This window comes from Cnephaeus nilssonii (assembly GCF_951640355.1).
Source record: "Cnephaeus nilssonii genome assembly, chromosome: 20".
NCBI lineage: Eukaryota > Metazoa > Chordata > Mammalia > Chiroptera > Vespertilionidae > Cnephaeus > Cnephaeus nilssonii.
This window is the reverse complement of record NC_137091.1, coordinates 20,539,932-20,567,397: the sequence shown is the minus strand read 5'-3', so window position 1 is coordinate 20,567,397 and position 27,466 is coordinate 20,539,932. Positions and strand designations below refer to the sequence as shown.

The 27,466-nt window shown below is 47.4% G+C and overlaps 2 protein-coding genes across 5 annotated transcripts in view; one reads left to right on the top strand and one right to left on the bottom strand.

Annotated features, from left to right (window-relative positions):
* The first annotated feature begins 2,440 nt into the window (after positions 1-2,440).
* On the top strand, positions 2,441-24,382 carry LOC307115978 (pyruvate dehydrogenase phosphatase regulatory subunit, mitochondrial-like). 2 transcript variants are annotated; one of them, XM_079799568.1, is made up of 6 exons: positions 2,441-2,760; positions 11,648-11,934; positions 16,278-16,411; positions 19,713-19,834; positions 21,305-21,497; positions 24,249-24,382. In XM_079799568.1, exons 2-5 carry the CDS (start codon positions 11,711-11,713, stop codon positions 21,314-21,316), a joined length of 492 nt encoding a protein of 163 aa, XP_079655694.1. In that variant the 5' UTR covers positions 2,441-2,760; positions 11,648-11,710; the 3' UTR covers positions 21,317-21,497; positions 24,249-24,382. The 2 variants fall into 2 exon arrangements, with proteins under 2 accessions (XP_079655694.1, XP_079655695.1); XM_079799569.1 differs by lacking the exons at positions 19,713-19,834; positions 21,305-21,497; positions 24,249-24,382 and adding an exon at positions 18,517-18,685.
* PDPR (pyruvate dehydrogenase phosphatase regulatory subunit) overlaps positions 22,279-27,466 on the bottom strand; it is a 46,221-nt gene continuing 41,033 nt past the window's right edge. For all 3 annotated transcript variants that reach the window (XM_079799560.1, XM_079799561.1, XM_079799562.1), the window contains one exon: positions 22,279-27,265. In XM_079799560.1, the coding sequence (XP_079655686.1) occupies positions 26,861-27,265 (405 nt within the window). In that variant the 3' untranslated portion in view covers positions 22,279-26,860. The remainder of the gene's footprint in view (positions 27,266-27,466) is intronic.

Genomic DNA, 27,466 nt, shown 5'->3' with positions numbered 1-27,466 from the left:
TTTACTGATTTCAGAGAGGAAGGGAGAGGGAGGGAGGGAGAAACATCCATGATGAGAGTCAATCATGGATCCAATGCCTCCTGCACGCCCCCCACTGGGGATCCAGCCACAACTCGGGCATGTGCCCCGACTGGGAATCAAATTCTGGACCCTTCAGCCTGCAGGCCGACGCTCTACCCACTGAGCCACACCAGCCGGGCTCGGCCTTAGCATTTTAAAGCTGAGGCCCAAAAGGTGACAGGTGAGGAAGCAGTCAGAAATCTATACAGCTTGTTCACAACCTTCTGCATGCAAACGGAATGTAATGAGCACATGAAATATCACTTCATTTCACCCACCATTTCCTACAACCGGGTTTTCCCCAGATTCCTATGCATGGAAATGGCATGGGCCAGATGACTGCTTCATCAAGAAAACTCGTGAAGTTCTTTTTTACTGAAATGGCCACAGCTGGGCATCAGGAAAGGCTTCCCCAAGAGTATACCTCAGATTTGTAAGTTTAGCACCTCTTCTTTTTTGGGGGGACAGGTAGGTGCCAAGCTTTAAGTCTTTAGCTGAAGTGTATATAAAGTATGCAGGCTGTGGGCTGGCACGGTACACGGGGGTCCCTGGAACTTTACTGCCACTCCCTAAAGGCAGAAGCCCTGTTTCTTGTGCACTGCTGAATCCCTCACCCAACAGAGCGCCTGGCCACAAGATGACATTGATAAAACCAGACTGACTTGTGTGGTGAGATGGGCTTTGACTCCAAAGCACAGAACTTGTGTGTATGGCCCAATACCCAGGGGCAGGTGACCCTTACATGCTACCCATTCAGTCAAGCTGGTTTGGCTCAGTGGATTAGAGCATCAGCCTGCAGACTGAAGAGTCCTGGGTTTGATTCCGGTCAAGGGCACAAGCCCAGGTTTCAGGCTCCATCCCTAATTGGGGGCGTGCAGGATTCTCCCACATCACTGATGTTTCTGTCTCCCTCTTTCTTTCCTCTCTGAAATCAATTAAAAAATATTTCAAAAAATGCTATCCGTTCCAAGAAATATTTACTGAGCAATGGTCCAAACACTGTTCTAAATGTTTAGAATACTACCGTGCATTAAATTAAGGTTCTACCGTGAGAGGGCAGGGCTTGCACCCAGTGGGAAATGCAATCAGCAAACACAGATACTTTACATCCTATATAATCCTATATAATAAAAGGGTAATATGCAAATAGACCGAACGGTAGAACAACTGAACAACCAAAGCGTAATATGCTAATAATATGCTAAGGCTGCTCAACCACTCACCATGACTGAGCACTGACCACCAGGGGGCAGATGCTCCCACTGGTAGGTTAGCTTGCTGCTGGGGTCCGGCAGATTGGGACTGAGTTAGATGAGCTAGACATGCCCTGGAGCCCTCCCACAGTCCCTCCCCTGCCCCATCATGCACTGGTGGGGTCCCTCAGCCTGGCCTGCGCCCTCTCGCAATCCAAGATGCCTTGGGGGTTTTTGGAGAGCCAGTTTCAGCCCGATCCCACAGGCCACTCCCCTTGGGAGGGCGCCAGAAGCAGGGCTCATGGCTGGCGAGTGCTGCTGTGGCAGCGAGCCTCTCCCAATCGGGACTAATTGGGTGAGAGCCCCCGGCAGTCACAGTGGGGCCAAGGCGGTCACAGTGGGGCCAGGATACGCGGGAGCGGCAGGTAGGAGCTGCAGGCAGCGTTGGACTGCAGGTTTAGGTCCGATCCCTGCAGGCCACAGAGAGGGACCCACCCGTGCATGAATTTGTGCACCGGGCCTCTAGTAAAAACATAATATGCTAAGTGTCTAACTGATTGGCCAACTGCTGGACCAGTCACCATGACATGCACTGACAACAAGGGGACAAACACTCCCATCGGTAGGTTAGCTTCCCGACTGGGCGGGAGGGTGCTCCGGGCCTCTAGTAGTTCTATAAAGGAAAGAAATAGGGCCACGGGATAGTAAGGGAGCGGTAGGTGGGCTACTTCTCAGAAGATCCTGTGGTGATTGATCCCTTTTCCTCTGGCCCAGACAAGCTAGAAGGGTGCAGAGTAAAATATGGCCTGGAACTCGGGGTCCTCTAACCCTGCCTTCTCGGGAGTCAGGACAGCCAACCAGATTTCCCATCAGCTCAGCTAGAGCCTCGCCCTGGAAGACCCCAAAGACTTCCAAGAAAAAAGGCGACTGTCAAACCAAGAAGCCTTTATAAGGCCTTGGATTAGGGTGGTTTTGTGTTCCAGACCCACGAGGGGCAAGACCGAACCACACCTCCGAGGGTAGAGAGAACCCCGCCTCCCCACACTCCAGCGGGGCTGCCGCCATCTCGCCATCTCGGACGTCCTGGTTGCACCTGCAGAAATTAACAGCGTGTGAGGCTGCAGTTCCAAAGCGGCCTTGAGAGGAGATGCCTCCAAATCGCCTTCACCTTGGCTGAGGCAGAGGAGGGGCACAGCGAGGCCCCAACAAGCCCCACGTGCAGGGGCGGGGCCGCGGCGGTGACGTCATGGCGCGCGTGCGCGTGGGAGATCACGCGCGGCGTCCCCTTGCTCGGGGCCGTAAAGCGCGGAAGGTCGCGGCCCCCCCTTCCCAGGAGCCCTTCACTCTCTCTGCCCCACCCCCTCCCGTTCCCGGCCCCCCACTCCCTTCCCGGCCCCGGGACCCCAGGACCCCAGGACCCCCGGACCCCCGGACCCCCGTGACTGTGGAGGCTGCTGCCGGTCTCCCGCCGGGTGTTGCTGAGCGCGGAGCCCGCGGGGCCCGTGAGGTGAGGAGACGGCGGCGGGCGCTCTGACGTCCCCGTCCGCGCGGCCTTAGCGCCCCGGGACCCCTGCGCCCCTCTTTCCGCTTCGGCCTGGCTCAGGGGTGTTCCCCGCGGCCCCTCGTTTCCCGTCGGTTCTGCCTGGTTCTCCCGGGAAGGCGCGTCCTGGCGCCAGGACTCGGCGGGCCCGGGCGAGTCTCTGCGGCGGTGCCCGGGGCGGCGGAGGTTGTCCGGGCCCCGGGGACCCGTAAGCGGCTGCCGCGCACCCGCTCCCCAGCGCTCGCGGTGACCTCGCTTCTGGCTCCTCGCTTCTGGCTCCCCGCCTCGGGCTCGCCCAGCCCCGCAGCGCAGCTGAGGCGCGTCTAGCCCGGTCTTCCCTCTGCAGGTGGCGGTGTTTTCCCGCGTGGAAACGGGCGGTCCACCTGGGCTTGGCTCACGAGTCAGACTGCAGAGCCCTGCAGTGAGCCACCTGGGAACGCCTAGGCCGGGCAGTGCCTCATGCTGGTCCCCTCGGGTCTGACGTGGATGACACGCAGATTTGATTCAGGAATCTTCAAGTCCATTTTGCCCAGGCCTGTGAGCCTGACGCTGGAGGATGCAGGCGGGGCTAGGAGGTGGGGTGAGTCGGCCCAAGGGGCACCCTTTTCCGGTGCAAGGGATTTATAATAATTTCTTACACTTGCCTGATCACCTGGCACACTTGTTTGAAAAACACAGCACCCTGAAGCAGGAGGATCAGACCCTCCAGAGAGGGAGCCTGGGAGGGAGGGAGAGAGTGCGTGCGTGTGTGTGTGTGTGTGTGTGTGTGTGTGTGTGTGTGTACAGAAGTGTCCCAGGCGGCTCTTATGCGGAGGCAGGTGTGGGAAATGCTCTCTTGATCTGTAGTCCTCAGTTTTCCTTGGGGCCCGCCGCCCATGAGTACACGAGGCTGTATCACACAGAGGAACAACTCAGAGGCAGTTAGAGCTATCCTCTTGCTCTTGGTGAGAGCAGATCTGAACCAGCCAATTACTGAAGTTGTTTAGCAGAAATTATTCCTCTCAGCAGAGAATATTATAAGTCAGTTTATATTTTTTAATGTAATTTATTTTAAAGGTGATTATATGTTTTATTTACCTTCAGTTTCTTCTCTACTGGCCTTACATCCTTTGCTATCAAGCTTTGCTACCAAACCTACTAGAATAGACTCTGGTACCTTCCTTTCCTCACAGTTGTATCCACTTTAAACAATTTTTTATTTTCACTTCACTACTTTACGGACCTGTTTTTGTAATTTTTTGTTTTAAACATATTTTTATTGATTTCAGACAGGAGGGGAGAGGGAGAGAGAGATAGAAACAGCAGTGATGACAGAATCATTGATGGGCTGCCTCCTGTATGTCCCACACTGGGGATCAAGTCCGCCACCTGGGCATTTACCCTGACCGGGAATGGAATCCTGACTTCCTGGTTCATAGGTCAACACTCAACCACTGAGCCACACCGGCTGGGCACTGACTTTTTTTATTTTAACTGAGTATAAGTATTTAAACATTTTTTTACATAAAATATTATATTAGTTTCGGATTAGACATGTAACTTACTAAGTGATCACCCCAATAAGCCTAGTACCCATGTGATACCATACATAATTATTACAATATTATTGACTGTATTCCCTGTGCTATACTTTACTTCCCTGTGCCTATTTTTTTTATTGGCAATTTGTACTTCTTTAATCACTTTTCCTGTTTGTTTTTTTTTGTTGTTTTTTTAATATATATTTTATTGATTTTTTACAGAGAGGAAGGGAGAGGGATAGAGAGCCAGAAACATCGATGAGAGAGAAACATCGACCAGCTGCCTCCTGCACACCCCCCACTGGGGATGTGCCCGCAACCAAGGTACATGCCCTTGACCGGAATCGAACCTGGGACCTTCCAGTCCGCAGACCGACGCTCTATCCACTGAGCCAAACCGGTTTCGGCCTTTTCCTGTTTTTTTTTAATACATTTTTATTGATTTCAGAGAGGAAGGGACAGGGAGAGAGAGAGAAAAATTAATGATGAGAGGGAGTCATTGATTGGCTGCCCCACACTGGGAATCGAGCTGGCAACCCAGGCATGTGCCCTTGACTGTAATTGAACCTGGGCCCCTTCCGTTAGTAGGCCAATGGTCTATCCACTGAGCCAAACCAGCCAGGGCAATCACTTTCCCTTTTTTACCCATCCTCCTCTCCCTCCCCCAACCTTTCTGCCATCTGGCATCTATCAGTTTGTATCTATGAGTTTGTTTCTGTTTTGTTTATTTTTTTTTAATTCCACATATAAGTGAAATCATAATATTTGATTTCCGTCTGACTTATTTTACTTAGCATAATATCCTCTAGGTCCATTCATGTTGTTGCAATGACAAGATTTTATTTTATTTTTTTATGGTTGATAACATATCATTGTATACGTGTACCACAGCTTTTTAAATCCATTCACCTATCGATGGACACTTGGATTGCTTCCATATCTTGGCCTTTGTAAATAATGCTGCAATGAACATGGGGAGGGGGGGGCATATAGCTTTTCAAATTAGTACTTTGGACTTCTTTGTATAAATACCCAGAAGTGGAATTGTTGGATAATGTGGTAATTCTATTTTCAAAATTTTGAGGACCTTCTCTACAGTGGCTGCACCAAGTTACAAGCCCACCAACAGTGCACGAGGGTTCCCTTTTATCCACACCCTGGCCAAAACTTGTTTGTTGTTTTATTGATTATTGCCTTTCTGATGTGTGAAGTGATATCTAATTGCGGTTTTAATTTGCATTTCCCTGATGATTAGAGATGTTGAGCATCTTTCCATAAGCCTGTTGGCCAGCTAGCTTGAGGTCCCCTGCCCATTTTTAAATCAGATTGTTTGTTTTGTTCTTTTTGGTGTTAAGTTGTATAAGTCCCTTATATATTTTGAATGTAACATAGACAAATATCTTCTCTTAATCAGTAGGGGGTCTTTTCATTTTGTTGGTTTCTTTTGCTGTGCTAAAACATTTTAATTCGCAGTAGTTCCATTTGTTTATTTTTTCTTTTATTTCCCTTGCCTGATGGATGAGACATATTTTAAAACATACTATTAAGCCCTGGCCAGTTTGACTCAGTGGATAAGAGCATCGGCCTGCAGACTGAAGGTTCCCGGGTTCGACTCAGGTCAAGGGCACATGCTTGGGTTGTGGGCTCAATCCCTAGGGTGGGGTGTGCAGGAGGCAGCTGATCGATGGTTATCATTGATGTTTCTAACTCTCTGTCCCTCTCCCTTCCTCTCTGAAATCAATAAAAACATATTTTTAAAAATAAATCTATATTGTTGAAAGTATTACATATGTCTCCTTTCCCCCCATTGATCCCTTTTAGCCCTCCCTTACCCCCCACCCCAGGCCTTCACCACCCTATTGTCTGTGTCCATGGGTTATGCATATATGCATACAAGTTCTTTGGTTGATCTCTTCCTACCCACCCACCCACCCACCTCCACCTTACCTCTGAGATTCCATAGTCTGTTCCATGCTTCTATGTCTCTGGATCTATTTTGTTCATCAGTTTATTTTGTTCATTACATTCCACATATGAGTGAGATCATGTGATACTTGTCTTTCTCTGACGGGCTTATTTAGCTTAGCAAAAAATGCTCCAGGTCCCTCGAAAGGGTAAGAGATCCTTATTTTTTACTGCTGCATAGTATTTCATGGTATAAATGTACCACTGCTTTTTGATTCACTGATCTACTGATGGGCACTTGGGCTGTTTCCAGACCTTAGCTATTGTAAATTGTGCTTCTATGAACATAGGGGTGCATACATTCTTTCTGATTGGTGTTGTGGGTTTCTTAGGATATATTCCTAGAAGTGGGATCACTGGGTCAAATGGCAGTTCCATATTTAATTTTTTGAGGAAACTCCATACTGTTTTCCATAATGGCTGCACCAGTCTGCATTCCCACCTGCAGTGTATTAAGGTTCCCTTTTCTCCACATCCTCGCCAGCAGTTGTCATTTGTTGATTTGTTGATGGTAGCCATTCTGACAGGTGTGAGGTGATACCTCATTGTCATTTTAATTTGCATCTCTGACAATCAGTGACTTTGAGCACTTTCCATATGTGTCTTGGCCATCTGTATGTTCACTTTGGAGAAGTGTCTATGTAGGTACTTTGTCCGTTTTTTAATTGAATTGTTTATCTTCCTTTTGTTAAGTTGTATGAGTTCCTTATATACTTTGGATATTAACCCTTTATCAGATGTGTCATTGCCAAATATGTTCTCCTATACCAGTGATGGGCAACCTTTTGAGCTTGGTGTGTCAAACTTCGCCAAAAAACTGAGCATAACTCGGGTAGTGTGTCACTTTGAGGAAAAAACTAACTCCAAGACTCTAGTTGCAAATGTTTCATCCTCAGGAGCAGCAAATGTTTCATTCTCGGCATGCGGCCGCGTGTCATCAGAAATGGCTACGCGTGTCAGTGCTGACACGCGTGTCATAGGTTCGCCATCACTGTCCTATACAGTGGGCTCCCTTTTCATTTTGTTGATGGTTTCATTTGCTGTGCAGCTTTTATGATGCAGTGCCTTTTGTTTATTTTCTCTCTAGTTTCCTTTGCCCTAGTAGATGTATTCGTAAATATATTGTTTCAAGAGGTGCCCGAGATTTTGCTGCCTATAGTTTCTTCTAGGAGTTTTAAAAGTTTAAGACTTTTATCCATTTTGGGTTTATTCTTTGTATGGTGTAAGTTGGTGGTCTAGTTTCATTTTTTGCATGTATCTATCCAATTTTCCCAACACCATTTATGGAAGAGACTGTCTATGCTCCATTGTATATTCTTGCCTCCTTTGTCAAATATTAATTGAGCATAGTGGCTTGGGTCGATTTACTGGGTTCTCTGTCCTGGTCCATTGATCTATATGCGTGTTCTTGTGTCAGTACCAGGCAGTTTTGAGAACAGTGGCTTTGTAGTAAACTTGATATCTGGTATTGTGATCCCTCCAACTTTGTTGTTCTTTCTCAAGATTGCTGCGGCTATTCAGAGTCTTTTTTGATTCCATATAAATTTTTGGAGTATTTGCTCTAGATCTGTAAAATATGTCATTGGTTTTTTATTTTTTAAATACATTTTTATTGATTTCAGAGAGGAAAGGAGAGGGAGAGAGAGAGATAGAAGCATTGCTGATGAGAGAGAATCATTGATCAGCTGCCTCCTGCATGCCCCACAGTGGGGATCGAGCCGCAACTCAGGCATGTGCCCTTGACCAGAATCGAACTCAGGACCTTTTAGTTCGCAGGCCGACGCTCTATCCACTGAGCCAAATCAGCTAGGACTGTCATTGGTATTTTAATAGGGATTGTATTGAATCTGTAGATTGCTTTCGATAGTATGGACATTTTAATGATGTTAATTCTACATCTATGTTGAGAAAGGGGTGGAAGCGGGTATCCCTGTCTTGTTCCTGTTCTTAGGGGCAATAGTTTTAGTTTTTGCCCATTGAGTATGATGTTGGCTGTAGGTTTGTCATATGTGGCCTTTATTATGTCGAAATATGATCCCTCTATTCCCACTTTGCTGAGAGTTTTTATTAAAAATGGGTGTTGGATTTTGTTGAATGCTTTTTCTGTGTCTATTGATATGATCATGTGATTTTTGTCTTTCAATTTGTTTATGTGATATATCATGCTTATTGATTTGGGAATATTGTACAAGCTTTGCATCCCTGGAATAAATCCCTCTTGATCATGGTGTATGATATTTTTAATATATTGCTGGGTCTGATTTGCTAATATTTTGTTGAGGATTTTAGCATCTGTGTTCATCAAGGATATTGGCCTGTAATTCTCTGTCTTTGTAGTGTCTTTATCTGGTTTTGGAATTAGGATAATGCTGGCCTCATAAAAAGAACTTGGAAGGGTTCCTTCCTCTTGGATTTTTGGGAATAGTTTGAAGAGGATAGGTGTTAGTTGTGATATATTCTTAACAGCTCCCATCTTTAAAAAAAAACCAACCAGCTAGGCCCTAGCTGGTTTGGCTCAGTGGCTAGAGCATCAGCCTGTGGACTGAGGGTTCGATTCTGGTCAAGGGCACATGTTCAGGTTGTGGGCTCCATCCCCATTGGGGGGTGCACAGGAAGCAGCCGATCAATGATTCCCTCTCATCATTGATGTTTCTGTCTCTCCCTCGCCCTTCCTCTCTGAAATCAATAAAAATATATTTAAAAAAATAAAACAACAACAACAAAAACCCAGCTAGCCCAGCCAGTGTGGCTCAGTGGATGAGCATCCACCTGTGAACCAGAAGTCCCTGTCAGGGCACATGCCTGGGTTGTGGGCTCAATCCCCAGTGTGGGGCGTGCAGGAGGCCGCCAGTGATTCTCATCATTAATGTTTCTATCTATCTCCCTCTCCCTTCCTCTCTGAAATCAATAAAAATATATTTTAACAAACAAACAAGTAAAAAACCACAGCTAGCCGTCTCTGGCCAGTGTGATTCAGTTGCTTGGGTGGTGTCCCCAAGCACTGTGGTGGGGGGAGGCAGAGGCGTGCAAGAAGCACCTGATCATTGTTACATTCTCACATCCATGTTTCTCGCTTTTCCCTTCCTCTCTCTCTAAAACTCAGTAAACTATTCTTTAAAGAACAAAACAACCAGTTAAGCTTGCTGTACCCCACATTCTTCCCACGCTTCTGCCCTGCTTTTCTACTCTCCAAACGAGCAAACTGTAACAGAGTTGTCCCTACTCCCACATCTTGCTTATCTTCAGTTTGCTCTTGTCCGTATTTCCTCCCTTCCTCTCTCCTGAAATGTTCTTCTTGAGGACATCAGGACCTCCGTGCTGTCAGATCCCAGTGGACACTCCGCCACCTGCTCCACCCTCAGCACTGTCTGTAGTTAGCCACTTCGTGGAACCTGTGCCTGGTTTTCCTTCTACCTTACTAACCGCTCCTTCTTCGTCTCTTTAGCCACTTGCCTTTGTCTGTACACTCTGATTCTGCCACAGCGTCCAGTCCTGTCTCTAGTCTCGTCTTTCTCTGCCCAGTCTGAATGCTGGGGAGCCTCAGAGTTCTTGTTCCTCAAAATATTAGGGCTTTCAACATTGTGCATATGCTAATGACTCCCAGCGTCCTTCCCATTTCAGACTTGTGTATCCAACTGCTACTAGTGTTTCCACGTGGATGCAGATGGGTATATTGTACTTAACTCTAAAAGTTCAAATGTAGCCCCTGGATCCGGGTGAGCCTGGCCCCGGGTCCGGGTGAGGCCGTGGGCCCCTGGTTCCGGGTGAGCCTGGGTCCCGGGTCCGGATGAGGCCGTGGGCCCCTGGATCCGGGTGAGCCTGGCCCCGGGTCCGGGTGAGGCCGTGGGCCCCTGGATCCGGGTGAGCCTGGGTCCCGGGTCCGGGTGAGGCCGTGGGCCCCTGGATCTGGGTGAGGCCACGCGACCCTGGGTCTGGGAGAGGCCACGCGCCCCTGGGTCCGGGTGAGGCCATGCGCCCCTGGGTCTGGATGAAGCTGAATCCTGGGTCTGGGCGAGGCCGTGTGCCCCTGGATCCGGGTGAAGCCGTGCCCCTGGATCCGGCCGAGACCAAACCAGAGGGAGTCGGACCTGCATTACCACCATTTGTCCACCATCCAGAGCTGAGGGGTCAGTGCCGACATGTACACATAAGGAACTGGTGGACATTGATATTGGGTCTCAAAAGAACTGTTGGTCCAGAAAGAAACTCACTACAGACTGATTCATTTGCCTGTCAGCATAACTATTATTGCTCGTCGCACATTCAATTCTTATAAGTACATCTCTAGTGACACATGATTTCGCTCATCTAGGGGAAATGATGAACAACATAGACTGATGAACAAGAACAGAACCAGAAACAAGGAGGCATCGATCGGACTATCGGGCCTCAGAGGGAGGATAGGGGAGGGTGGGGGGAGGGGGGAGAGATCAACCAAAGGTCTTGTGTGCATGCATATGAGCCTAACCAATGCTTAAGTTCAACAGAGGGTTGGGGCATCCATGGGGAGGGGTGTGGGATGGGAATGGGGGGATGAGGACAAATATGTGACACCTTAATCAATAAAGAAATTTAAAAAAAATAAATAAAAGTTCAAATGTATACACACACACACACTCACGTACATACATGTACACACCCACCCTCAGCCTCCCAGGCTCACTTCTTGTTCCTTCCTGCTCCTTAGTGGCCCAGTTGCTTAACCCAGACACATAGGCATCGTCTTTAATTCTCCCTCTTTGCATGTTAACATCCATTTTGTTGGCAAGTAAGTTCTGTTATTTCTACTTCCAAACAGTCCAGTCATGTCTCTGACTCCACTGCCCCCTCCTTGTCTCCGCCACCATGACGTCCCCCTGGAATACTGCTATAGCTTCCCAACCCATCCCTGCTATTCCTCTCATTCTGCAATGCAGTCTCCACCATGGAGCCAGATGATCTTGGACAGGCTGGCTTCCTCTCTGTGCTTGGTCTCATCAAGGTTTGTCTCACATCAGGGCCTTAGACACTTGTTCCTCTGTCTGGATCACTCAGGTAGCTGCTTCCATTTTGTCCATTATGTCTTTTCCAATGTCACCTCTTTCCTGACCATGGCATTAAAATTAGTTACTCCTTGTCATTTGTTTCATTTGTTGTTGCCCCTCTCCCATACACACTCACACACAGTCTCATCCTCTCTCACAGGTGAGTTACTAAAGGCTGGGACTTCTTTATTATTGCTCGCTGCTGAATCCAAGTTAGCGCAATGTATGGGACTCAGTACTCACCTACTTGCTAAATGAACAATGATGGTTTTTATTTCATCCTTTTCTCATGAATTGTATGCACTCAGCACAGTGGAATGAAATATGTTTGTTTTTTCTGTCTAGGTCAAGTGCTTGGGATCTCCTTCTGACTGAGTGAGCGTACACCTCTCATTGCTGACAGACGTGATGTTTTACCGGTTGTTATCGGTGGTCCAAAGACAAAGAACCAGCCGAGGATGGCAGAACTGGTCCTCAGCCAGAAGCGGTGCATCAGCGGCCGAGGCGCATTCTGTTGCCCTGCCTGCCCAGGCGCAGGTGGTCATCTGTGGCGGGGGGATCATGGGCACATCTGTGGCCTATCACCTGTCCAAGATGGGGTGGAAGGACATTGTCCTTTTGGAGCAGGGCAGGTAAGGATCCCCTGGGCATGAATTCCCTCCTGCCCTCTCCTCCTCCTCTTGGTGATGCTGTCCCACCACCAGCTGATCAGTGTTGCTAGGAGCATGAGAAGAATCACAGGTGGAAATCCTGTACTGGGTTTTGTTTGTTGATGCCTAAAACTCATGTTTCCTGGTTTTGGAGAGCTGGCAGAGTCCAGCAAACTAAGTCTCTAAAGCATGTGTTTATTCACGTTCAGAGCACATCTTGCCATCTGTTCTCCTTCTTATACTAGTAGTCAGGCAGCAACACAAATCCTGGGGCCAAGAGTTCCCCCTAGGAGTCAGACTGAAATTGCCTGCATCCTGCTCTATTTGTTTTTATTTTTCATTTAAGTAACCTGTTTTGAAAGAGTTTTAGATTTACAGAACAATTGAGAAAACAGGAGGGAGTTCCCATAACTTACCCCCAATTTCACTTGTTATTAACCTATTAATGTTACTGTCTCACTAATGAACCAACATCAACATGTTATTATTAACTATAGTTCATAGTGATTTTGTATGTATTTTTAAAAATATATCTTTATTGATTTGATTGAGGAAGGAAGAGGGAGAGAGAGATAGAAACATCAGTGATGAGAGAGAATCATTATTTGGCTGCCTCCTGCATACCCCACACTGGAGATCGAGCCTGCAACCTGGGGATGTGCCCTGACTGGGAATCGAACCATGACCTTTTGGTTCACAGGTCGATGCTCAACCACTGAGCCACGTCAGCCGGGCAATTCATAGATTTTTTGAAATTCTTCATTTTACTACTAGTGTTCTTACCTGTTTCAGGCTTTTGCCTATAACAAATTGGACATTTAAAGGAATTTATTATTTCTTTTTTTTTTCACCTTGCAGATATTTTTCTTTTTCTTTTTTTAATTTAATAAATCTTTATTGTTCAGATTATTACAATATTTCCTCTTTTTTCTCCCCATAGCTCCCCTCCACCAGGTTCCTACCCCACCCTCTGCCCTTACGCCCCCCCCCACTGTCCTCATCCATAGGTGTACGCTTTTTGTCCAGTCTCTTCCCGCACCCCCCACTCCCCTTTCCGCCCGAGAATTGTCAGTCCACTCCCTTTCTATGCACCTGATTCTATTATATTCACCAGTTAATACTCATCAGATTTTTTATTCACTTGTTTTTTAGATTCACTTGTTGATAGATACGTATTTGTTCATAATTTTTATCTTTATCTTTTTCTTCTTCTTCCTCTTCTTAAAGAATACCTTTCAGCATTTCATATAATTCTGGTTTGGTGGTGATGAACTCCTTTAGCTTTTTCTTATCTGTGAAGCTCTTTATCTGACTTTCAATTCTGAATGATACCTTTGCTGGGTAGAGTAATCTTGGTTGTAGGTTTTTGCTATTCATCACTTTGAATATTTCTTGCCATTCCGTCTGGCCTGCATAGTTTCTGTTGAGAAATCAGCTGACAATCATATAGGTGCTCCCTTGTAGGCAACTGTTTTTCTCTTGCTGCTTTTAATATTCTCTCTTTGTCTTTTGCTCTTGGCATTTTAATTATGATGTGTCTTGGTGTGGGCCTCTTTGGATTCCTTTTGTTTGGGGTTCTGTGCGCTTCCTGGACTTGTAAGTCTATTTCTTTCCCCAGGTGGGGGAAGGTTTCTGTCACTATTTCTTCAAATAGGTTTTCAGCGTCTTGCTCTCTCTCTTCTTCTGGGACCCCCATAATTCTGATGTTGGTATACTTGAAGTTGTCCCAGAGGCTTCTTACACTATATTCAACTTTTTGGATCTTTTTTCTTTCTTTTTTTTAAAAAATATATTTTATTGATTTTTTACATAGAGGAAGAGAGAGGGATAGAGAGTTAGAAACATCGATGAGAGAGAAACATCGATCAGCTGCTTCTTGCACACCCCCTACTGGGGATGTGCCCGCCACCAAGGTACATGCCCTTGACCGGAATCGAACCTGGGACCCTTGAGTCCACAGGCCGACGCTCTATCCACTGAGCCAAACCGGTTTTGGCTGGATCTTTTTTCTTTTTGCTTTTCTGGAGGAGTGTTTTTTGCTTCTTTGTATTCCAAATCTTTGACTTGATTCTTGCGATCCTCTAGTCTGCCTTTAGGTCTCTGTATAATATTTTTTATTTCAGTTAGTGTATGCTTAATTTCTAGTTGATTCTTTTTCTTTTTTCTTTTTAAAATATATTTTATTGATTTTTTACAGAGAGGAAGGGAGAGGGATAGAGAGTTAGAAACATCGATGAGAGAGAGAAACATCGATCAGCTGCCTCCTGCACACCCCCTACTGGGGATGTGCCTGCAACCAAGGTACATGCCCTTGACTGGAATCGAACCTGGGACCTTCCAGTCTGAAGGCTGATGCTCTATCCACTGAGCCAAACCAGTTTCAGCTAGTTGATCCTTTTTCATATCCTCAAGGGTCTCATTAAATTTATTGGCCTTTTCTAGGAAATTCTTGAAAAACCTTAAAACCGTGGTTTTGAACTCTATATCCAGTTGTTTGCTTTCCTCCATTTCTTTCATTTGTGGCCTGCCTCTTTGTCTCTGCATTTTAGCTGCTTCCCTGAGTTGATGGAGTGGCTTTGTGTGCTAGGTGTCCTATAGGGCCCAGTGGCTCAGCCTCCCCAGTTCCTGAGGTGGACACTCTTGGTGCACCCCTTTGTGGGCTGTGTGTGCAGTCTTGTTGTAGTTAAGCCTTGATTGTTGTTGATATCACTGGGAGGAATTGACCTCCAGGCCAATTGGCTGTGAGGATTAGCAGTGTCTCCGCTGGGAGAGCTTCTGTGCTCAGCTTGGTTGGGGCGGAATCTCAGGGTGGAGCAGACAGCCTTGGTTTCCTGTCAGCCCCTCCCTAAGAGGCCCCTGTGTCTCAGTGTCCCACGGCAATGGCTGCCCACACCTCTGAGAGAAGGCTGCTCTCGAGTTTCGTCTGCTGCCAGACAGTCTAGTACAGAGATGGCGAACCTATGACACGCGTGTCAGCACTGACATGCATAGCCATTTCTGATGACACGTGGCCGCTGAGGCGGCCGCATGCCGAGGATAAAACATTTGCTGCTCCTGAGGATGAAACATTTGCAAAATAATGTTTTTTCCTCAAAGTGACACACTACCCGAGTTATGTTCAGTTTTTTGGCGAAGTTTGACACACCAAGCTCAAAAGGTTGCCCATCACTGGTCTAGTAGTTTCTCCCCGAATGAGTCTGGGTACCCAAAGTCTCACCGGGAGCTGGATTTCAGTGCAGTCGGGAGGTTTTATTTCCCTCCCGAACGAGAAAGCTAGCCGCGCACTTGCTGCCCGCCCTCTCTGCGCACGCGCGCTGCGAGTAAGCCAGACGCATATCCAGCCGCCTGCCCTTTCCGCGCGCATGGGTCTCCGCACCTCTGTCCTCCACAGTTCCTGAATTTGTGTCCTTTTATCTTTCCTTCTAGTTGTAGAATTTCCACTCAGTCAGCTTTCTGGTGGTTCTGGACGATGTCCACTCTGTCTTCCAGTTGCAGTTTTGAAATTGTTGTGCGAGGCAGCAGTATAGGTCTTTACCTATGCCGCCATCTTGGTTTCTCCCTATTATTTATTTCTTAAAAGACAATAGATTCACATGAGTCAGAATAGAAAATTCTAGAAGTGTCTGGGGAAAGTTTCTCTCCCATCTCTGACCTCTGTCCTCAAGTGTCCCTTGCTGGAGGCAAGTTAAGTTCCTGGTGTATCAATCCAGATGCTCTCTCCACATAGAAACAGACGTGTGTTCGTCAGTATGTACTGGTGTAAATGGGTGTTCGTTTATTTATTCCCTGTTTTATACAAGTGATAGTATTATTACTGTTCCTTGCCTTGCTTTTCACAATAGGATTATTCCACATTGCAGCATATAGACTTTCTCATTCCGTTTTTTATTTTTTTGTTGTTAATCTTCACCTGAGGATATTTTTCCATTGATTTTAGGGAGAGTGGAAGAGAGGGAAAGACAGAGAGAAACATCTATGTGAGAGAGATACATCAAATGTTTGCCTCCTGCATCAGGGCCCCAGGCCAGGGAGGAGCCTGCAACCAAGGTACATGCTGTTGACCAAAATTGAACCCGGAACCCTTTGGTCTGCAGGCTGACTCTCTATGCACTGAGCCACACCAGCTAGGGCTCTCATTCTTTTTTTATGGCTGTATAGTATCCCACCATGTAGGTGAACTCCAAAATGTGAAATCAGTGTCATGTCGATGGGCATGTAGGTGTTTCCATCTTTTGATATGACAGAACAGTGCTGTGGTTGGGACTTGAACGGGCTGCATTCACAGGTATGAGTCCACCTAACAGCCTTTGGGATCCATCCTGCAGGCTGGCTGCTGGCTCTACGAGGTTCTGTGCGGGCATCATAAGCACCGCCAGGCACTTGAGCATCGAGCAGAAGATGGCAGACTATTCAAACAAACTGTACCAGCAGTTAGAGCAGGAAACAGGGATCCAAACAGGTAAGCAGGGGGTCTGCCATTTCCTGGGGACTGTGTGTGGTCCCACAAGAGTTGGCCTGGCGAGTGGTAATTCAGACCGGAGTTGTAGTTTGGGCTCTGCCACTAGTCAGAGTATTACCTTGGGCAAGTCATTTTGCTTTTGAGCCGACTTTGTTTCCCTATTTTTATTTTATTTTATTTTAAAAATGCTTTTATTGATTTCAGAGAGGAAGGGAGTGGGAGAGAGAGAAACAGCAATGATGAGAGAGAATCATCAATGGGCTACCTCCTACACGCCCCCTACTAGGGATTGAGTCCACAACCAGGGCATGTGCCCAGACCAGAAATTGAACCTTGACCTCTTAGTTCATGGGCTAACTGATCAACCACTGAGCCATGATGGCCAAGTTTGTTTCCCTATTTTTAAAAGGAGATTCAATCATCATTCCAGAACCTTTTCAGATGCTATAATTCTTGTGATATTAATTAAGGTTTTCTTGGACCATTTCCTGTATATTTCACTTGTTGAAGGGTAGTAAGTGGCAGCATTGGCTCCTTGAGGAGGAGGAGGAGGAAGAATTTAAGTTAGGTGCTTGGAAGTTAAGTCAGAGTTTGACCCATTGAAGTACACCAGTCGCTAGTAAGGATGTTCCTGACTACAGCATTCTCACGTTTCTCCTTACCTGTGTAATTGGGGGGGAAGGACGCAGGGGTTGTAAGCTAGCTAGCACTGGAGCTAGTAGGAACTGTCCCAGGAAGAGGAAGACCAATCTACACGATGGTCCATATGATCAAAGGCAGAAAGAATGGCCATCAGTTTGTTGTAAGGTGACGGATTAGCGGAAGCCCAGCCTGGAGCCTGCTCTGGTGGCTGATGAGACTGTGGTGAGCGCACTAATCAACCTGAGTGGGTAGCGAGGCCCAGTGATGAAATTCCAGACACTTGCATATGTCAGGGTCGTTCTTTTGAAGACACTGCACAAAATGAATCAGAGCTCATTGGAGACTAATCCTGACAGAGGGTGGTAGCTTTGTCTTTTGCCAGCTGCAGTGGCTCTGCCATGTGATCAGTAGCGGACTATTCAAACAATAGTCTAAGCACAGTGTGTGGTTTACCTCGCCAGCCCTTTTAGAAATCATGTGATCGCTGACAACATTTTCATTAAGGAAAGGGAGATTTGAAATTTTGATCACAAGTAAGGGTTTATCACAATTCCATTTTATATAGTTCATACTGTCATGAAGTAAACTGTAAACTGTAGAGGAAGACTGATTGTCTAGTAGATAGGATTTGATAGCTGTGGAGGGAGAGAGAGATGCCAGGAGAGGATCCAGAGGCCTGGAAGAAGAGGCTGTGTATTCTCGGGCACATGGCAGGGCCAGGACTGGGGTGAGACAAGTATGCATCCTGGGGTGACCCTGCAGTCACAGCGCTGAGTGGGTGCCTCCTTACACGGTGTGCCCCTGGCGCCTTGACCCCATGGTGTCATTGCACTTGGCCAGGCCTCCTGTTGAAGGGCAGGGCTCTCCAGTGAACGTGGAAAAAGTGCTTCCTGCTGCCGCAAGGTCTCTGGCTTTTACTAGGGAAGAGGCTGCTCCAGGCAGGACAGGTGGGAGCAGTCTCTTTGGTTGGGTTTAATGATGGCAACAAGGTACCTGAGTCAGATATTAACTGGGTTTGGTCAGAATAAGGTCCACTAAATGGGCCCCATTCCATTGGGCCAGAGACTAGTGCATTGCCCGGCCTTGCATCCCCCAGGTGGTGGGATCCACAGGAATCAGGGTTATAGGTTCTTTTCTGTAAATTGAGGGAGCTTGGCTTGCTTTCTGGTTCACCATCTGGAACTCTTACAGGCCCGACTTCTCCTTGGTCCTGGTGGGCAGGGAGGAAGCCGGGTAAGCGAGAAGGGGATCAGCCTCAGTCTCACGCCCGTGGTCGTTTGCCAGTGGTGCAGGGAAAGGTGACAGGGCCCCGAGGAGGAGAGGCCTCCTGTCCCGCAGTTGTGCAGGTGCCTGCCGTGGTCGCTTCACTCATGGACTGCTGTTGGGTCATGAAATAAGGATGAAGTGACATACGTGCACCTAGATTTAAGGGAAGATGTTATCTGCTTCTCCTCTGAAAACAGTCCGTTTACTCGAGATGTTGGTTCACTACCTGCTAATCGGACTCAGCAGATGACCCCCCGTCCTCATCCCTGACTGATGTTAGTGTCGGCAGTGCTTCAGTCTCAGTGTGACTTTTGTCAAGTGAATGAGAGAGGTAACGTAATAGCTTTTATAATCTTTGGAAAGTATTCCATAAAGTCCTCGATCTTACAATAAGGGTCATTCTTTTTTTAAAAAATATATTTTATTGATTTTTTTACAGAGAAGAAGGGAGAGGGATAGAGAGTCAGAAACATCGATGAGAGAGAAACATCAATCAGCTGCCTCTTGCACACCCGCCACTGGAGATGTGCCCGCAACCAAGGTACACGCCCCTGACCGGAATCGGACCTGGGACCCTTGAGTCCGCAGGCTGACGCTCTATCCACTGAGCCAAACCGGTTTCGGCGTGAGGGGTCATTCTTTTACAGCTGAAGAAACTTAGATTCAGGGAGTTGAGTTGTTTTTCCAAGTTAGTGGTAATGCATTTATAAAAAATTATTTAGTGGATTAAAAGGAACATATATATAGTGGTACTCTGCGATATGTAATCTGTGGTAGATAGCAGAAAATGACTTCTGAACCCTTTGTCTGAAATTCAGGCTGTATTAGCCACAAGTCATTGGACTACTCTGGTAAACAGACTATATTTAAACACCAAACTCTGAAATATCAATTCTCCAAATAGACATTCAATGTGCTGACTTAGTACCCTTCAGACTTCAGAGACTCCCCTTCCCCCACCCCTGGAACTGAGGGGCTCCAAGGTTAGTACACTCCTTGGGGACTTAATCCACAGCTTGGATCATGTCCCGGGTTTGAGTGAATGAGGGGAGGACACCTCAGTGTCCATGGTGTTGTGCACTGTGAACTGATTCATGATGTGGGTAGATAGGATGTAAGCTGTCCTATTTGAACTTTTCTCCCCTGCCCCTTTTATGATTCCTGGAATTGAATTGTGAACTAAAGTCCCTTATTAAATTTGCCTGCCATTTTTAACCTTGGGAAATCTCATTTACAGTCTCAAGGTGTGGTCCCTAGGAGTGTTTTGTTTTTTTAAAATTAAAGCTTTGTCCTGGCCTTTTCAGTATTTCTTATGAGTTGAGAATCTACTGCAGATGCCTTAATTGTGGACCATCTGAGGATCAAAGGCCAACTCTTTCTTTACCCTGAACAGGTGTTCAGATCTATGACCGGACAAGTGTTGTTCACGTGATAACCAAAAAAGGTGAAGTTACTGGTGTGGAGACAGATAAAGGACAGATCGAATGCCAGTATTTTGTCAACTGTGCTGGTCAGGTAAGTTAGCAACAATAGCGGGATCTCTGGTTTTCTTATTTACCTTTTATCTCCGGGACTTTTGGTGTAGAGACTTAAGATTATTTAGGGACAAAGTAAACCGATGTCAGGGCACACTGTTTCCCGTGTGGGCTGGAGCACTCCAACTCGGAAACCTGCACTGCTCCTCCTGTGGAGCTTCGGTGGCCTCCTTCCTCCTCCCAGGTGAACTGGTTTCCCCCTCTCCTGGCCCTGGAAGCCCTTGTGCATTTACAAATACAAAAGATATGAAAGGTCTTTAATGAAGAGTTTCCCTCCATCTTTAATATATTTTTAAATTACAGGTGTGGGCAAAAGTAGGTTTACAGTTATAATTCAAATCTTATATAATAAAAGGCTAATATGCAAATCGACCGAATGGTGGAACGACCGGTTGCTATGATGTACACTGACCACCAGAGGCAGATGCTCAATGCAGGAGCCGCCCCCTGGTGATCAGTGTGCTCCCACAGGGGGAGCGCCGCTCAGCCAGAAGCCAGAATGCAGCAGCAGTGGCGGGAGCCTCTCCCGCCTCTGCGGCAGTCGGACATCCCCCAAGGGCTCCCTGACTGTGAGAGGGTGCTGGCCCGGCTGAGGGACCCTTGAGTGCACAAATTTCGTGTACCGGGCCTCTAGTCCTACCTAATAAAATAGTAATATGCAAATTGACCGCACCTTAGCTACGCCAAAGCCACACCCACCAGCCAATCAGGGCGAGTATGCAAATTACCCAACAAAGATGGTGGTTAATTTGCATACGCTGAGCAAGGGAGGAGTGAAGACTGAAGACAACTTGGAAGAGGGAGGAAAAGTGGAAAGCAAGGTGGCTGCCAGAGGAAAAGCCCGGGCGGGGTGGAGCTGGGTGGAGCGGGGCTTAGTGGGGTGGGCGGCAGCGGCCCGCAGGTGCAGGCGCGGCGGCTGCTTGCAGGATTCTTCCTGCAAATGGGCTACTAGTAAGTAAATAAGAATAAACTGTGTGTTTTACATACAACTGTAAACCTACTTTCTTATGAGAAATATCAAACTTACCCACCAGCCAGCTCCACAGTCTGGTGTCATCTGTGACCCCACTGGACTGCTCCAGGATGATGGACTCACTTTAAAACAGACTGAGCATCTGTCCTTGCAGCCATGCCAGCTTAGGGAACCTGCCCTTCATTGCATCTCCCTCGGGCGCCCCGGAGAGCTTTAGCACTGAGCCCTTTGAGATCCTCATCTGTAACGTGTTTGCTCTTCCACAGCATCTTCTTTGTTTGTCTGCATGCCAAGCACCTCATAGGTGTGTTCCATGATTCCAGCAAGGGTCTGCTCTGATAATGGCCCCGCTGCTCTTCTTAGAAAACCTCTTCCAAGAGATTTTATGAAAGGAGAGGGAGGAGTTAGAAAGAATGAGGAGTTGGAAGTTTGAATTCCCTGAGCTGAGGACTCTGTTTGGCTATTTTTATTGCTCAGAGCCCCTGTTGAGCTCCCTCCTGCGTAGGATGCCAGACCTGGAGACGCTGGAGATTGTGAAGTTGGTCAATTGCCCCGAGACCTTCACGCCAGACATGAGGTGCATCATGGGCGAGTCTCCTTTGGTTAAGGGCTACTACGTCCTGGCAGGAATGAACTCTGCTGGCCTTTCGTTTGGTGGAGGAGCTGGAAGGTAAGTCTTTGTCACTCACACTCAGTTCACTGGGCTTTTTCTTTCTAGAATGACTTGTTAACGAAATAGATGAAGTGTCTTGTACACCAGAGTAAGAAGGTACATGTAATTTGAGAGTGTTTCCCTCAAAGCAGTCACTTTGGGAGGCTTTTCCGACATTCCAGAAATGTCACTGTGCAAATTATTTCTGGAACTCCTCTTTTGGAATCAGCCACCTAGCCTGTGGGATGTTCTGTGTGTTATAAAAAAATGTTGGTCAATAATGAAACTGGAAATTAGAGGAGGAGGTTTAGAATATAAGAGGAATTGTTACAGACCTGTTACCTTACCGATGGATTTCCAGATGTGGTTCCTCAGAGAATAGTTGGATAAACAGATTAAAGTCCAGTGACTAAATTCTGATGGTAGCTGAGTACAGTACAAGATCGCTGGCTTCTTCTCTTCCCAAGGTGTGACCAAGAACGTCCACACACACCGTTTCCACATAAACATGGGCTCACAGGCACATGAGTGATACATCAAGTGCCAGGTTTCTAACATGAAGTCAGTTGTAAGGCAGGATGTCGAACCAGGACAGACAGTAACCTCGGGAGGAACGGAGGCTTTCTCTCTCCAGCCAGGCCAGCACCGCAGGGAGGGGACAGAACGCCTGTATCTACTGCACCTCCGTTTCCACATTCTGTTTTACACTTGGTAACACAGGAATCAACAGTTCTATGTGTGATGTCTATCTTTTGTGATGGCAAACACAGATGAAGAATATTTCATGGACACGGTAAGAGTAATTAAAATGTCTGTTTATTCATTTATAAACCTGGTAATATGAAAAGGAAAAACAACTGAAATCCGGCTTGATAATACCATGTTCATGGAGGCAGAAAGGCTCGGTCACCCTGTGGGCCTGTGACCAGGGCCCTTGAGAGAAGATCCCATTTACCTAAGTTCCTCCAATGGCTTCAGGACCACATGCTAACGCTACACAACAAAGGGGCAGAAAGGGGCTGAACAGAACTGCACGTTTACAGATGCGGATATTGAGCCATGGCTCTTTACAGTCATTACAGCGGCGCTTTGACACAGCCCGAGAGGTGACCAGAGAGGAAGGTGTGAGCTGTGCTGCTGGTGAGCCCCTCACTGAGATGAGCTGGGGCAGCCTCTCCCCACACCCACCTGTTCTGGGGAAGGAGAGGTGAGCGGCGATGGAACCCTCAGCCTGAAACGGAGTTCCCTTCGCCTCCCTCCTCTGCCCACCCGCCCTGGGACACTCTGGAGTGTAAGGCACGAGAACTGGCGGGGAGAAAAGATGTGCTCCAAGCCCCAGTTCTTGGTGTGCGAAGGGATTCCTGGCTTAGATCTTGTGAAGCAGGTGCTAAAGATATCCTTCCCACTCTCGTAATTTCCGTCCTGAGAGACAGACAAGAGCAGGCAGGAAAGGACTGCAAAGGATAAAAATAGCTGCGTCTAAATGCCATGGGGAAAATGGCCCATGAGAAATGTGAAATTCTCCAAGGACACTGTTCAGAGAAGTGAAGAATCATATTATGAAGAAACAACCCTGGTGTGTAATGGACAAAGAGAAGGCAAACACATACAAAAATAGTCCTCTGGAAAATAGTGCATTTGTTAGTGATGAGGGACTGCAAATGTGAGCCCCACACTGACGAAGGAGCCTTGCAACTCACATCTTACAGTGGAGGCGGGGGTGCTGACTGGCAGACCTACAGCTTACAACTTACAGTTGGATGTCCTAGTTAATGCGGGAAACATCTTACTATTTCACCTACCATTTCTTCCACTCAACTGTGCTTCTCTTTAACCCATGTGCCTGGAAATGATGTGAGATGAAAATTCTTTCCTCACAAGAAAATTGGCCCTATATTGTGTTGATAAAATGCTGCTTATATCAGTTTGTAAGGGACCAGGGGAAGGGGGTGGGAATAGAGGGGAAAAACCCCAGAAGGCTATTCTTTAGTATTAAGCACTGTTGACCAAACCTTTGCCTTAGATACTAAGGAGGATCCTTGCTGCCTACACTGCACGAGGAGCCAGAGAGATAAAAATGAACCTCACAGCTTACCCCTGAAAGCAGGCCAGTGAGCTGTCCTACTGGGCACAGCCTTCCAGGTCAGAACTAGGACCACAGGTCACAGAAGAGCCCCTCTTACCTGCCTCAGGTTCTAAAAGGATGATGAAGACACTCAGATGCCAGCAAGTGTCCATGAGTCAGAAATCAGGGCAGTGAGTCATCTCTTCATCGCTGTGCTCTACTCCTGCAGAAATGGGATCTTTGGGCCAAAGGGAAGCAGGTTGATCACTGGGCTAAGTGGTCTTTGGCCCGAGCCTGAATGGCATTGCCCAGCTTTGGGGGTACAGGGACTCCCCAGAAGAGCACTGTGGTGGGAGTTGTTCCCTTGTGTGTCCTGGAGCATGTCCTGCTCATGCAGGTGAGACTACGTCCCAAGGTAAAGGGCATCAAACAGGTTATCCAAGCGGGAACATTTTGTCCCTTTTTGTTCTTAAAACTTTCTGAATTAGAGCTTTTCTGACTTCAGTGACAGAATCACAGATGGGAACCTTTCTGATAACATGCTTCAATTTAAGTCAGCGACCGTGGCCGTGCCAAGAAACCGGACGGACGTGTGTAGGAGAGGCTTGGAAGCTATCTCAAGGGAGGAGGAGGCACACGGGGAGACTTGCAACCCCTGGGTCTTCATCTGTTTGAGGCTCAGGCTCACACACCTGTGTTTTTAGGTTAAAAAAGATCCCCTCAACTGAATATGCTGACAAGATAGAAGTGTGCAGAGCCCCTCCCCAAGAGGTGATGATGGATCGTTTCAGAGAAGAAAAGTGCCAACCACCTTAAAGTCCATCCACAGGAGTCCAGAACCCCTGGAATCCCTAGAGAGGTAAGTTGTCACACAAGAAACACTTGGGCCTCACTGCCCCAGAAATGGAAATGACATACAAATTAGGTGTTGTGATTGTCAGTTATGCTAGAGGGAGGAGTCAGTCCACCCCTTCAGATTTAGGACCAAATTCACACTGCCTGCGTTTGAACAAAGAGACTTCAAGGATGGACTTAGAAGTGCCCAAAACTAATGTGTGCTTCAGGGCACTCAATAAGCAAGTGATGCCCTCTACTATGGACAGGGTGAAATTTATGCGTATCTAGAAAAGGTGATTTTGGAATGGTGCAGAGCGTGTAATGCCTGTAGCCCTCTAGCACCTGTTTCCATCTTCTTGGGCCAGTCAGCTCCCTGCTGGTTACCCTGCGTTGGCACACCTCTCCTTTTTTTAAAAATATATTTTATTGATTTTTTACAGAGAGGAAGGGAGAGGGAGAGAGAGCTAGAAACATCGATGAGAGAGAAACATCGACCAGCTGCCTCCTGCACACCCCCCACAGGGGATGTGCCCGCAACCAAGGTACATGCCCTTGACCTGAATCGAACCTGGGACCCTTAGTCCGCAGGCCGACGCTCTATCCACTGAGCCAAATCGGTTTCGGAGGCACACCTCTCCTTTCACCTCTGTGCCTAGGAGCAACATCTCTCAGCCATTAAATACACATTTGCACCAGAATAGCAAGGCCTTTCAAGCAATTCTAATCACATGCTCCCTTAATCAGTCAACTAAGACGGAAAAAGGTGGGCACTCGCTGGGGAAATGGCAAGACATGCCTAGAAGCAGATAGTCAGTCTGATTAAGGGGGTAAATAGTAGCCAGAGCAGGTTGGCACCTGAGCACCTTCTTTATTAGACTTACAGAGCTAATGCATTTATGATGCCAATACCACAAACGCTGCAGTTAGTTACATCTCTAGCAACAGTTTATACTTTTAGGAAATCAGCTTAGGTGCAAGGGGAAATTAAGAATTTAGTGTTGGGCCCTAGCTGGTTTGGCTCAGTGGATAGAGCATCCACCTGTGGACTGAAGGGTCCCAGGTTCGATTACTGTCAAGGGCACATGCCGGGCTCAATCCCCAGGAGGCAGCTGATCAATGATTCTCTCTCATCATTGATGTTTTTTTCTCTCCCTCTCTGAAATAAAAACATTAACCTTTTGCACTCGGATGTCGAGTGTGACTCAACACGGTTAGCATCGGTAGCAGCTCTTTTTATACTCTTTGAATGTATCAATAATTTGAAATATAAAAAAAATCCAAATATAAAAAAATCCAAATAAGTTTGTATGAAAAGAAACTCCAGTTTTTTATTCTACTGCCGTGCTTTGTAAAATCTGGGGTATTTAAAAAATTAAATCCCGAGTAGAATAAAGGAATCGAGAAAACAGCGAGTGCAAAGGGTTAAAAAAAATTAAGTGTTGGGATGAATAGTATAGTCGGATGTCACTCAATTTTCACCCTTAAAAGAGAGACACTTCTTAACTGTGCATGACCCTCTTGGAGGCACTCCAAGTCACTTCTATTCCAGAGGATGCGGAAAGCAATCTGCTAGGCTCACACACATACCCCTCCCTCCTCACTCAGAACCCACGTGGGTCAGCTGTGGCTCTGTGCTGTGCCCGAGGAAGCAGAACTCGGCAGTCCAGTCCTCTTGAACTCAGTGTGTGGCTGCCCCTCCCTCTTCTTAAGGGGGAGAAATGTTTGCTGAGCTAGTGAGCCCACTACCGAAGGGACAGGAAGAGAAAGCAGCACTGTTTGGTGTTGGTACGTTCTGAGGTTAAGACCCCTTCATCTGGAAAAAGCAACATGGTTTTTCCCTTTCAAATACTGTGGCTTGTTTACTCAACCAAACAAGCAAAGCCCCTCATTAGAGATTAACAAGCGATGAAGAAAATTAAAGGCAGGCGGCCCTTGGCCCTATGGTCGAGAACGAGTTGTTAGGGAGGCGGGGAATAATGCCAGCTTAACTCTCTCTCTGCAGTCCACCTGATGCCTCTCATCAGTGAGGTAGATGGTCATCTTGCTAGAGGTATCACGGTGCCAACCCACAGCACAGTGGAACAGGAGCGCAGCTGCCTGGCTGAAGGCACAAACTGCCTCAGGGCCGTAACAAGCACACAGCAACTCATCACCGTCAACAGGCGGCTCTGAGAACACCTGGCGCCATGGAGATGGACTCTTGCCTGCTCACCACCAGCTTCCCGACACAGCATGTGACATCAGACTGCCACCACACCCACTTCCACAAGTGGGGCTTGCTCCTGTCCCCATGGGAATCTGAGACGGGTGGACGGATGGGACAAACAGCCCAGACTGAGTGTGAGGAGATGAAAGGACAAGAGAGGCTGCAAAGCAAAGTTTAAAATGATATCAAGGAGGTAAGAGATGGAAGGGAAAGGTTAAATCAAGAAGAGGGACAGGATCAGGACAGAGGCTAAGACGGTAAGACTGCCTGGCATTACTTCCCATGCAAGTCACTTAGCTCCACGTCTTCCTTTCGGCGCTTATGGGTGTAGAGGGAGGCGACCGGGTAGAGCCGGGCCTTGGCCTGGAACCGCTGTCCTGCGATGTCAATCTCGTACTCTCCCCTGTTGACAAAATCTGCTGTCACCACCTGCTCTTCCCCAGTGTCCTCAGAGAAATTGTGCACGAAGCCCAGGCAAACGTGGCGCTCCAGGGTGTAGCTATAGGCACTGCTGGTGGTCTTGCCAGCGTACAGCCCGTTTCGGTAAATGGGCTCTCCCCACCAAGGCCAGAGGTCCAGGTCTGTGTCATGGTCGTCCAGGACGAACATAGCCAGGCGTTTGTACACTCCGTTCTGCTTCTGCTGCAGCAGGGCATCTCGACCAATGAAATCCACCCCCTAGGGAAGAAAGGCAACACTGAGCTTCCTCACGAGCAGCACAGAGGGAGGGTGCCCTGTGTCACTGTGGTGGAGGGCAGCGCCCTCCCCCACCCCAGGGCGGCTTTGGGGACGTGTTTGCCCACCATGTGAAAAACTGCATTCACAACAGAAGAGACGCCTTCAGAGAATTTTTGTAACAACACAGGTACCCATGTTTCT

Excerpts from the sequence above, each read along its gene's own strand:
- LOC307115978 (XM_079799568.1), top strand. The coding sequence starts at position 11,711 with ATGTTTTACCGGTTGTTATCGGTGGTCCAAAGACAAAGAACCAGCCGA. Across the intron at positions 11,935-16,277 it reads GTCCTTTTGGAGCAGGGCAG|GCTGGCTGCTGGCTCTACGA; the intron begins GTAAGGATCCCC and ends TCCATCCTGCAG. Across the intron at positions 16,412-19,712 it reads GGAAACAGGGATCCAAACAG|GTGTTCAGATCTATGACCGG; the intron begins GTAAGCAGGGGG and ends TACCCTGAACAG.